This window comes from Benincasa hispida, chromosome 7 (genome assembly GCF_009727055.1).
Source record: "Benincasa hispida cultivar B227 chromosome 7, ASM972705v1, whole genome shotgun sequence".
Classification (NCBI taxonomy): Eukaryota; Viridiplantae; Streptophyta; class Magnoliopsida; order Cucurbitales; family Cucurbitaceae; genus Benincasa; species Benincasa hispida.
The window spans coordinates 45,815,322-45,828,351 of record NC_052355.1 but is presented as its reverse complement, the minus strand read 5'-3'; the positions used below and the strand labels follow the sequence as shown (position 1 = coordinate 45,828,351).

At 36.9% G+C, this 13,030-nt stretch overlaps 1 protein-coding gene across 1 annotated transcript; it reads left to right on the top strand.

Moving 5' to 3' along the window:
* The first annotated feature begins 8,203 nt into the window (after positions 1 to 8,203).
* On the top strand, positions 8,204 to 10,976 carry LOC120081172 (putative pentatricopeptide repeat-containing protein At5g40405). Its single transcript, XM_039035857.1, has one exon. It carries the CDS (start codon positions 8,984 to 8,986, stop codon positions 10,829 to 10,831), a length of 1,848 nt encoding a protein of 615 aa, XP_038891785.1. The 5' UTR covers positions 8,204 to 8,983; the 3' UTR covers positions 10,832 to 10,976.
* Positions 10,977 to 13,030: the final 2,054 nt, after the last annotated feature.

The following is a 13,030-nucleotide window of genomic DNA, read 5'->3' as shown; positions in this document are numbered from 1 at the left end:
ACGGTCTTTCTTGTTCTAGGTTTAGGTGCCATGTCCTATCATGAACTCATAAATTAGCTATCTACCTCTGGGTCTTTCTAAAAAATCATGCTATTAAAACATTACATCACAATTGCATATTGAAAACTTTCATTAGTACGACATACCTGACGATGATGAGGAATCCGTTACTGGGCCACAGGGACTACCTAGACTTACATAGTAAGTCAGACTACAGAATCCAAAACATGGGCTCTGATACCAACTGTAACGACCCGACCCCCTAAAACTTAAGTTAGGTCGTTACTAAATATATCAATGCATGGACTTAAAACGACAACATTTTATGGTGAAATAAATGCTAAATAAATAAGGTAAGTTCAAAAGTCCTTCATTAAATTCAAATATTAAAACAAATAATAGGGTACCCATAAATCATAAATGATAATAACAAGTCTAAAAACAACTATTAATAGTAAGTTTTAAACAGCAAAACTGAAAGTTGTGAAAAAACATGGAAAGAAATCTAAATATCATGAGCGGAAGCATAAAACTGGTCCCAGTGGCTCGAACACAGATTTCGCTTGTCAATCGTTGATGCATCTCTACCTTTACCTAAAATAACAACATGAGAAAGAATGAATATAAAATACTCAGTAAGTAACCCCACTACTGGGGTCGAGCTAGGCATCTATGTCTTCTAGATTCCTACCTCTGGCGGAACATAAAAACTGCTCTAGTCCTCATGGGACACATACATACATGAAAAATTGGTTTCTATCCTACTGTAGTTAAGTATGCCCACTATCTTTGGTGAATCCCGAAGGAAACACAACCCCTAGTGAATCCCGAAAGAAACACAATATCTGGTGAATCCCGAAGGAAACACAATCTGGTGAATCTCGAAGGAAACACAATATTTGCTGAATCCCGAAGGAAACATAATATCTGGTGAATCTCGAAGGAATCACAATCTGGTGAATCTCGAAAGAAACACAATCTGGTGAATCCCAAAGGAAACACAATATCTAGTGGCCATTTAACTAATCAGTAAATACACTATCACAGACTCAACATCACAATTATCACAATATGGTTTTATAACATACATATACACCTCAACATCTTGGCTATACAACATGCATATATGCCTCAATATCCTCATATCAAGTACAACCTCAGTGAATCAAGTATCATCTCTTGCTAGCATGCCAGTATCTACGTGCACAAATAAGTATTTCAATTTCTCATACAAGAACATATATCGGTCATACTATACTATCTGTTTATCATGCTATCGTTTTGTTCTAATATTCATCTATTATGCTAGCATATATCTAGTTTCTGGCCCGTTGACAGTTCCAGTAATAAGATTACTTACCTCGAAGTCAAATTCAAATATTAATCCAAGCTAATGATCTCCAATGAAATAAATCCTGAATTAAGTCCCCTAATACAGACATAATACTAAATTTCAGTATGTGGAACCATGACCCAAACATACAAATTTAATCCAACGATCACCAATTAACTTACCCAAACGAAACTTGATCAACAAACACTCGCAAGATTTCGACTCCAAAATCTCCTCTTAGCAGATTTTAAAGCTCAATGGGCGATGACTTGGAACCTTCAAAATACTTAAATTCAAACCATCATTTAGTCCAATAATCAATAGGTGCCCAACAACCAACAACAAGGATCACAACGCTTATCAAACTACTTGTCGAACGAACTCGAATCCTTTGGGTAGCACGTTGTGCACTCCGAAGTACTCCAATCTTAGATCTAAATTCCAAATATAACTGACATTAACCAAAAAGGAATCCAAAATTTAATGGGCAAACAAGAACCTTTAAAACTCAACTGATCTTACCCAAAACTACCAGATCTGGCGGAGGCGGACGATGAGGGAACGTTGGGCGGTCGGCTGAGACGCAAGGAGGGATGGCGACACTAAGTCACAATCAAGGGCGAACGCAACTTGGCTGTCAGCGGGATCTAGTTAGCCTAAAACCCATGAACGGCAAGCAGGAAGAAGAAAAACTAAGGGGTGAAGGGTTTGGCATGCGTGCGAAGGGGAAAAGGGGAAATTTTGTTTTTATAATAATAATAAAAAAAAACAAAAAAGGAAATAAAATAAACTTTATTTTATTCTTTTCCTTATTCTACTTTATTTTATTAACTTCCTTTCTTTCCCAAAAATGAAATTAATTCTTGCCATTAATTTCCAAATTGAATAGTTCAATGTTAATAATTAAATTCTCGCAACTACACTTGAAGTCCAAAATTCCAAAAATGTCCTCAAATAATAAAAATTACTGAAATTACATTAATAAAGAAAATGCGAGGTGTTACAATTAGTGCTTGTTTGGGGGTCACCAGAAGAATCGTACAAGAAGTTACCTAAATTTGGTGAAGCCTTACAAATTGAAAATTCTGGTTCAACATTTAAATATGATCTGCAGAAAGATAAATATTTCAAGCATGTCTTTATGGCTCTTCATGCTTCCATTAGGGGGTTTCTGAACTGCATTCGCCCTGTTTTAATTGTAGATGGAACACATTTAAGATGTAAGTACAGTGATAAAACTCCTGCTTGCGACTGGAGTCGATGGAAATAATCAAATATACCTAGTCATGTTCGGTATATCTGGTGGAGAAACTGATGAATCTTGGTTGTGGTTCCTTTAGCAATTAAGATGTGTAATTGGGCAAGTTCGTGATTTGGTTATCGTATCAGATAGACACCCTAGCATAAAAAAGGAAATTATCACGATCTTTCCAGAAGCATTTCATGGTATCGCATCCATCACTTAAAAGCTAGTTTATTAGTTAATATTAAGAATAAAGATATTTTAGATATTTTCAATAAAGCAGCCAAGGCAAGTCGTGAGTCTATGTTCAACTACCATTGGAGTCAATTTGCAGGGTATCTAGGTGCACGCAAATACCTAGAAGATGTTGGTCTTGAGCGATGGGCTAGGGTGTACCCATGTAATAGAAGGTACAATCAAATGACAACAAATCTCGCCAAGTGCATAAACGGAGTGTTAAAAGATGCAGTGACAGTTACCAATCTGATCATTTCTAGACCATATTAGAGGTTGGTTACAGGACTTGTATTACAGACGTTGAACGGATGCATTAAACAGTACGTCAAGACTGTTGGACTATGTGATGGCAATAATTAGTGTCACGGCAGACAAAGCAAGTAGACATGAAGTTAGGCCAATTGACCAACATGAGTTCGAGATGATAAATGGAGGTTTGGGAGGCCATGTAAATATTCACGCAAGAACATGCACTTGTCGCAAGTTTGATTATTATGAAATCCCTTGTTCACACGCCATTGCTGCATGCAGGGTTCAAAATATTGATCCTATCTCTCTTTGTTCATAGGTATACTCTATTGATGCAGTGTTGGCTGCATATGTTGAACCTATACGACCACTTAGACACTTTTCTGAGTGGAAACAATCATCGATCTTCGTCGATATTGAAACATTGCCTCCAAAAAGAGTTCCAAGAGTAGATCGCCCATGAACAACAAGATTTTCTTTTGCAGGTGAATTTCGTCAAGTCCACAGGTGTTCTAGATATGAGCAATGGGGTCATAACAAAACAACATGCAATCAACCTTTTAATACTGCCGAGTGATGTATGGATTTTTTTTTTATTTTGCATGATTTTTTTGTGAATTTGAATGATATTTTGCAATCATTGGTATATATTTGATCTTTTTTGCATGCACCCGGCTAGGAATTGGTATATATTAATGTTTTTTTTATGCGTCTGACCGAAAATTGGCTCTTATTTGCATGCACCCGATCGGAAATTGGTATATATTTGTGGCTTTTTTGCATATGCTCGACCGGGAATTGGCGCCAATTTGCATGCGCCCAGTTGGGAATTGATATATATATTTGTGTAGGTAGTGCATGTGGTGTAAGTGGAGGGATGGGTGACTCCGTAACATGATTCATAAACGGAATCTTTTCCTCAGAAGGAACGAGTTGCAATGTAATCCTTACCTACAAAAAATTGTAATCATGAATAAATAAATTAAGAAGCTATAATCATAAAAAAAAAATTCTAACCCAAGAAACTTAAAAAGAAACATACTGCATTTGACCAGAAGATTTCATCTCTAATCCCTCCATATGAAGGAGAATGTGAGCACGACATCTCAAAATGTGTGGTATCGCATTGTCATTCAATCTGTTTGCAATGCGTCCAGATAATGATGAAATCGTTTCATATGCCCATACCTATATGAAATGTAAGTGTGTATCAGTGGTGTACTTTTATGAATTTTCACTAAATTAAATTAATTAAGTTACCTGAAAAGTATGGGAAAACCCGTAAAGATTGTACATCTGTTGTTTTCTATCTGCATTGCCCTTATACGCCTGTGCTTTATCTTTCAATCCTTGTTTAAATCATTTATTGTATTCTCAAAAATTTTCTTGCTCCAATCCTCATTACAAAATCTATTCCAATCGTCTATGATCGCTAAATTTTCAAAATCCATTTGTTTTTTCCTCTCTCTACCAATCATAGCAAACTCAATAAAATAAAACGATGCAATTTTCACTGCATCAAAATCGTTTTCAAACTCAAGTCTTCAAAAAATAGAGTCCAACTCGTATGCCTTCATGCCCTCATTATCGTTTAGATACTTAGCTCTAAGTTTAACAAAAGAATTTTCTCCCCTCACAGTTCTAGTTTGATGTTTTAGTCCTGTAATAAGGTTAAACTCTACTTGGCTAAAGAATACCTTATTTCCCATAAGATTAAAGTTAATAACATCTCTTCTAGATTCTTCTACCTCTCGAAGAAAAGTATTATGAATTAGTGATTCAGTGAAGATGATGTTTGTGTCAAGGAGAAGACCAAAACATGTTTGTCTAAACATGGCTAATTGTGTTGAAGTTAGTTTTTTTTCTTAATTTTAGGGATAACCTTTCCTATATGGGCATAACATGAATGAGCGGCAAGAAAATGGTCATTAGGATGAACCTTCATATCTAGTTCCATTATAACCTACATTTTTCATGAAATAGATAAATTAGAAGAACACATTAATTCGTCAGAGTACTTAAAAAAATTATATATAAATATAAAGAAAAAAATTGGCTCAGCCCCATACCCGACCAGATATGAGACCGGGCCAAAAACCAGTAGTGATGTGTTGGGGTTTATGCCCTAAAGTCTCGTGTCCTGTAGTTTGTAAACAGTTTGTACGAACACTTATGTTGTATAATATATGATATTTACTTCACATCTTGTTTTTGCTCAGTTGTATGTCTTATTTGCTTTACCACAAACCAATAAACATAAAATTCCTGGTTATCTGTATGTAACTTAAGCATGTATGTGGTGACATACAAGTGGATCATGTCTTGAGTGATAACCAAAATGGTCTTCAGTATATAGGAGGGAAACCTTACCTGGTAACGCTACAGATGCGACCCACTTTGTGGAATGGTCACAACTGTTGTGACTTGTCACAAATGGTTTGATCCTAATCATTCGTGTAGGGGACATGCGAGTGGGGGCGTTCTATACAAAAAGTTTGTATAAGACCTAACCACGAAGTGTTAACGTCTCGTTATATAACATCGTTCATGACAGAGACTTCACTTCACTAGGATGACCAAAGTAACATGACCTCAATCGTGAGTGAGTTGGGAACTTCTACCATTGAGGGCGGTCCTTTGATTTGTATAGGTGCGAGTGGCCAGGTTACCGATTCAAACCTACCATTTTGGGGATTCGTCTGATTTAGGAGTTGGGAACTCAGCTATACAAGATGGAATTCACTCATTCCCCGAAACAGGGATAAGTAGATAGATAGCTCCATTAAGAGCTGACTTCAGGGCTTGAACGATGTGGCGCCACATACCTTCTCTTGGCCTGAGAGGTGTTCACACATAGTTGGACTATGATGTATTGTTTATTAGAGAAATCAGTGGTACTTAAGGAGTAAGATGTAACTATAGGGGCAAAACTGTAAATTAGCCAGCTGTACTTACGAGTATCTGTGAAGGGTCATTGTACTCATGATTGGTTATATCTGATGGGCACAGAAATATATCTGTGGTAAGAAGAGTTCAGCTGTTGGTCTTTAGTGGAATGTTTTCCAGTTAACGGATGGTGGATGTCGTGGCTAAAGATTTTAATCAGCTATTCACGGACCGTTGGAGCTTCGAGCCACAGGTCCATTAGGTCCCCTGGGTAGCTTGGATAAAGTTGAGAATCAGTGTTTGGGTCAGTTTGAAATGTTCAAATTGACAAGAGGGAGTTCGATTATATATGATATAATTGACTAAAGTATGAGATACATTATTTTAGAGAAATTTAGATATAAATATGATTTATATCAAGTGGAGAAGAAATTACTATAGTAGATATGTGATATCAAACTATAGAGTAAGAATATAATATAACTATATTCATTAATTATTAAATTGGTTAATTATATGATAATTGGCCTAAAACTTCTCATCTTATTGTAACCAAAGAATAAAATGAAAATGAATAATTATCAGACATGTGTTAATGGGAGAATCCGAAGTCACTTATTGTAACCAAAGAATAAAATGAAAATTTGTTTCATTTTGCAAAAAGTTCAAAAAAAAAAAAAAAGATCGCAATCGATGTGAAAACGTAACGATCACATAGTTTGAGAGCCTATATGATAGTTGCTCATTGCCTAAACGATCGCACACCAGCACTTAAACGATCGCACACTTATCCCTAAACGATCAATTAGCTTTCCTAAACGATCGCATAGTGTGTCGCGTTTTCTAAACGATCATTTACCATTTATTAAATGATCACTTAGTAAAGCCTACACGATCATGTAGCTTCTTCTAAACAATAAGCACACAATTATACGATAACTCTTTCTCTCCCACTTGCTTATCATCTACACGATTTATTCTTTCTCCAACCTCTACCAAATTCACCAAAGACCACACTTTGGATTCTTACCTTGAGAATACCAAGGGCTCCATTTGGTGGTATCGTCCCCGCTGCTATTCACTCATTCGTGACTGTTCGTATTGCTGTCGTTCGTGTAGACGATCGTGCTGCTGTAGCCTACTTGTTTGCTGGGCGATAGAGTGCGGGTGGAGGTTCTTCCACTGCGTCTAAGTTCAAAGCTTGAAAAGGGTCTTCAACTGGTATGAAAACTCTTTTCCTTGTATTTTAGTGTTCAAAGCATGCCTTTAATTAGTGTGAATTTGCATAACTGTCTGTTAGAATGTATGTGTTGTATTTCGGTCACAATGAAATCGGAAAGTTCCGAACGCGCTCATGGATACTCTTCGTTAAGAGTTTCTTCACGATGGCCTACCCCTACCTGATCCCGCCCGCCCCCTTCCTGGTCCAGTCCCGGGCCCGACCGGGTATGGGATCGGGCCAAAATCCTATAGGGATGAGTGAAACTCCTCGCCCCTAGCCATACCCTTCCCAGTCCCGGTCGGGCGCCCAGTCCCTCTTCCCTGACCCGGCTGGGCGCCCCCTACCCCTACCCGATCCCAATCAAGTCTACCCGTTCCCCTCCCCTTTTCGCCTGGTCCCCCCCTTCCCGGTCATGACCCTTCCCCCTCGTCATTTCCTCTCTTTCCCGTCCATACCAGGTCGAAATATACATAGGCTCAATCGGTCTAGCACCAGGCGTCAATCTTCCCCAAATCTTCCTCAATCTTCCCCGCCCGATTGCATACCTGACCAAGTAGTTTGAAGCCCGGCCGGGCGCCCCTACCCCTACTCGGTTTTGCCCCCTTCCCCCTCATCCTTTCCTCTCTTTCTCGCCCATACTCAGTCGAAATATACATGGGCCCGACCGGTCTAGCATCGGGTGCCAATCTTTCCCAAATCTTCCCCAATCCTCCCCGTCTAGTCACATACCCGGTCACCCTTATATGAAGCCCGATCGGGTAAGACAGATTTTCAGAAACTTATTTTTAGGCCCAAAATTATTCAAAAAACATCGAACATGATGTTTTTAGGAAAAAAAATAATATTCAACATAGATCTAACATAGATTTAAAACAATCATTTTATAGCATCTAAGATAAACTAACATTGAGCGAAAAAATGAAAATTCATAGATGAAAAATCTCAAATAATCTACAATGAAAAGGAAAATAGCAAGGGAAATCAAGATAAATGGAGTGAGATTGAGGAAATGGTAAGGGAAAATGGAGGGGAAAATGGAAGGGAAATCGTGAGAGTGAGATTTGAAGGGTTTAGAGGACTTTTGAAATGTGAAGGTAATTATACTTAGTTTTTAAAATTGTGGGGTAAAAAAAAAACAAGCATTTGTGTAGATGTAAACAAAGTAAGCCACCTCGTATAAATTCTCTGTTTGTCATTCAGTCGTCACATTTCGCTCGTTTTTCTTTTCCATCTTGGTATCGTGTCTCGGTTCACCGGTGAAGGCCACAGCCGCAATTTGTGTATTGAACCATCAATGATCTTCATTCTTCTTCATTACTTCCCGACTGCCAGGCAAGCCAACCATCGATTCAGAAGCAAATGAAGTCTCGAATTACATCCTCTGCCCAAACATCAACCATCAATTTATGGTTATCTCATTTCTGTACTTAATTTATACGCCTTGCATTTCCCACTAGTTTTGTTCCGTTGCATAGGTAACTGTGTCTTCCCCTCTCCTCTCCCTTTTTCGGGCATTTCTTTTTATCTGAGCACCAGGTGTTCGACGAAATGCCTGAACCATGCTCGTCTTCACCAACGCATTTCCCACTTCTTATTACTTCTTCCCAGCCGAGTTTGGATGTTTGGGCCCTTCCGTATTACCCTCCATTGCTTTCGTACCTAACTCGAGAAGAAGATTTTGAAAGTTTTTCATTTTTTTCATATGTTCATAGGTTGGTCTAATTGATATAAGAGTTCACACAGTCAAAAAAAGACATATCAGATAGTTTTGATTGCTGCATTTGGACTTCTGTTCCTACTTTGATTAGTATCTATGAGCACCTTAAAAAATATCGCAAAGCACCCAACGATTGCTTTGATCGATTCCTTCATCACGCTCAAAGAGCTCAAACAAATCCATACCCAATTGCTCATCAATGGCCTTTTCAATGATCGCCAACTTTTAGGCCAATTTGTTGCATCCATTGCCCTCAAAAACCCCAACAATCTATTGTATTCTAATCAAATTTTGGACCAATGTGCCGATCCAACCTTATTTGCCTTAAATTCCATGATCAGAGCCTATTCCAAAAGCTTGACCCCACACAAAAGCTTCCAGTTTTACAAGAAAATTCTCCAATCCAATGATGTTATGTCACCAGACAATTACACTTTCAATTTTCTGGTTCGGACTTGCGCCCAATTGTCTGCTTGTGAAGCAGGTCCAACTGTTCATGGTGCACTTATCAAACATGGTTTTGAATTTGACCCACATGTTCAAAGTGGGTTAATCTTTATGTATGCTGAAATGGGTTGTTTGAGTTCATGTTATCATGTGTTTCAATCAGTTCACGAGCCAGATATAGTCTGTCAGACGGCCATGGTGAGTGCTTGTGCAAAATGTGGTGATACTGATTTTGCACGAAACCTGTTCGACGCAATGCCTCAGAGGGATTCTGTGTCGTGGAATGCTATGATTGCTGGTTATGCTCAAAGGGGGCAATCAAGGGAAGCTTTGAATCTGTTTAAACTTATGCAAATGGATGGTGTCAAGGTTAATGAGGTGTCTATGGTTTCAGTTTTAACAGCCTGCACTCACTTGGGTGCACTATACCAAGGGAAATGGGCACATGCTTATATAGAGAGGAACAAGATTCGAATGACTGTCAATTTGGGCACTGCACTTGTTGATATGTATTTCAAATGTGGAAATGTTGATAAGGCCATGAAGGTTTTCTGGGAAATGAATGAAAAGAATGTTTATACCTGGAGTAGTGCCATAGGTGGGCTTGCCATGAATGGTTATGGCCAGAAGTGCCTTGAACTGTTTTCACTTATGAAACGTGAAGGAATTGCCCCTAATGAAATCACATTCATTTCTGTTCTAAGAGGTTGTAGCGTGGTTGGATTTGTCGATGAAGGTCGTTCACATTTCGATTCAATGAAGAGAGACCATGGCATTGAACCACAGCTTGAGCACTATGGTTGTATGGTGGATTTATATGGGCGAGCGGGGCGGTTGGATGAGGCTCTAAACTTCATCAACACCATGCCCCTTAAGCCACACGCGGGTGCTTGGGGAGCTTTGCTCAATGCCTGTAGAATGTACAAGAATATGGAGTTGGGCGAGTTTGCCTCAAGAAAATTGGTAGAGCTTGAAGCCAAGAATCAGGGTGCTTATGTGCTGTTATCGAACATATACGCCGACATGAAGAATTGGGAAAAAGTAAGTAATGTGCGTCAATCCATGAAAGTTGAAGGCGTAAACAAACTCCCTGGTTGCAGTGTTATGGAGGTCAATGGAGAAGTTCATGAATTCTTTGTAGGTGACAAGTCCCACCCGAGTTACCATGCCATCGAAACGATGTGGGGAGAAATCTCTCAACAGCTGAAGTTAGCAGGATATGTAGCAAATACTAACCCTGTTCTATTTGATATAGAAGAAGAAGAAAAAGAAGATGCATTGTGTAAACATAGTGAGAAGATGGCCATTGCATTTGGATTGATTAGTCTGAAGGAGGGGTTGCCCATTAGAATAGTGAAGAACCTCAGAGTTTGCTGGGATTGCCATGATGTAACGAAGATGATATCTAAAATTTTTGACAGGGAGATTATTGTGAGAGATAGGAACAGGTTTCATCATTTTAAAGATGGTGACTGTTCTTGTAAGGATTTTTGGTGAAATTATTAGTCACACCAGAACTTTATTTTCCCCATATCGAATAATTTATTAGATTTCTTTTTCATCTTTTCTATTAAATTGGGTTTCCTATAAGTATTATATGTGCTATTAGGTTGGGCCCCAAGCAAAAGGTTCAACTAGTTTAGGGCTTGGGTTGAATAAATATGTGGAAATCTTGAAGGTTCATTCAACAATCTAATCAAAATGCGGCCATATTAGAGAGGTAGCTTATGTGATTGAAATTGAAGATCGTTTTCAACTCATAATTATGATCCATTTTAATGAAAAGTGAGAAATAAAACAATTTAGTACATCTTGAATAATAGTAATTCTTTATGAGAAAAAAAAAATTCTGACACTTTCAGGTTTGATTCTACCCAAACTTTTTTTTTTCCTCAACAAACCTACTTGTTCGACTGTTTATGAGCAATTTTTGAAATATCAAACAAATCTTTCCATAAGGTAATTTTAATGTGGCAAATTTTTTCATTTGAAGGGGCTCATTTCGTAGTGGAGAAGCCCATGTATGAACAATGACTAATTTTACTTCCAGACCTAGTTATTTTAGGTACTAACACAATAAATGAAGGGAGTTTTCCATACTCTCATGTTATTGGAAATTTTCCCAAGTTAGGAAAATTTTCCCCGAGTTATGCTTGCCAAACTCAATCTTAACCATGTAGAGATGCATGTTGCCACTGACGAAAGCTTCACTACATTGTCTAAGCGTCCAGTAGGTTATCCCGACGTCTTGTTTCGACACCTTGACTATTCATTTAAACAAGCTCGTGGCTAGATTCTAAAATTAGTCCTCCTAATTTATTAACTAACATTTGATGAAAAGTTTAATAACGTTAGATAGAATCGAATACCACAAATTAGATCTTGTTGCAACAACCATTTCTACATACAATAGTCAACCTATATTATGATAATTATATTTATGTTATTAAAATTTTACCAACATGTTGACATTTTCATTGATATTTTTGCATTTTCATAGGTTCGACATCAATATGGAGAGTAAATCAATATTTTCATTATACCATAAAAAAATCGACGAAACATGAAAATAAGCCCTACAATGCACTATTGTATATATACATACCTAAATAACAAGCATATTAACTTGTTTAAAATGCATAAAATAATTATTTATTAATTTAAATATTTTAATTTTTTTAATAAAAATTCATTATTGTTTTCATAAAAATGAGATTTCGATAGTTTGACATTAATATTTTTAATCTTGATTATATGCCAAAAGAAAAGAGAGAGATGATAATTAAATAGGGCCTAGATTCTTAAGTCTGATTAAAGCTCACTATTTAACTTTTTTGTGGGGACCCAATCCTTCTGCTTTCTTTCATTTTCAAATAAAAAAAAAAAAAAAGGAGATAAATGACTAAAGACATAATAACAACAAGAATAAAATCACAAAATATAAAACACAAGTGAAAACTACTTTATGTTCTTGTCTAAAAAAACGAAAACAAAACAAAACAATTTTAACAATCATGTGATAATTACAAATCTTATTCCCAACTACTTCTAAGTTTAAAGGTATGTGAAAATCTATATTTGTATAATAGAAATTGAAACTCAATTTGCAAAAGAGAAATAACTATATATATGTGGTGTCAAGCCACACACTCCATTCAAATTAGTTTCAAGTTTGTGAATAGTTTAAGAAAAAGGAAGAGATTTCAATGTTTCTTTGATAAATAATGTACATTGTTTCAGAGGAGTTGTGTTTTTCAGATCTTTAGAGCTTCAACCTTTGAATTTTAAGAGTCTCAGGACTTCAACCTTGATAGCTTTCTGAGTTTCGCCTTTAATTTTGTGAACTTCCCCAATAAATGGATAAGACCTCTAGAGATTTTTCATGGACTCTGTCCAAATAGTGGATTTGGGCTAATGTTGGGCATAGACTCATAAATTTTTTTAGCTTAAATTTTCATCATGGACTTGAATTAAGTCGAACTTCGAACCCAAACAACTCTAATTACTTGGCTTAATCCAATTTATAATTTTAAGCGCAATCAGACGTCTCTGAATTTTAATTTAGACAATAATTTTTAATTAGTCATAAATTCAATAAATGACCTTAACAACTTGTAATTAGCTTAAATTTATCATTTAATAAATGTCATTTCTCTCTCTTGAGTTTATTGGATTTTGGTCATATAATTTTAAATG

Coding starts and splice junctions, on each gene's coding strand:
- LOC120081172 (XM_039035857.1), top strand. CDS start 8,984: ATGAGCACCTTAAAAAATATCGCAAAGCACCCAACGATTGCTTTGATC.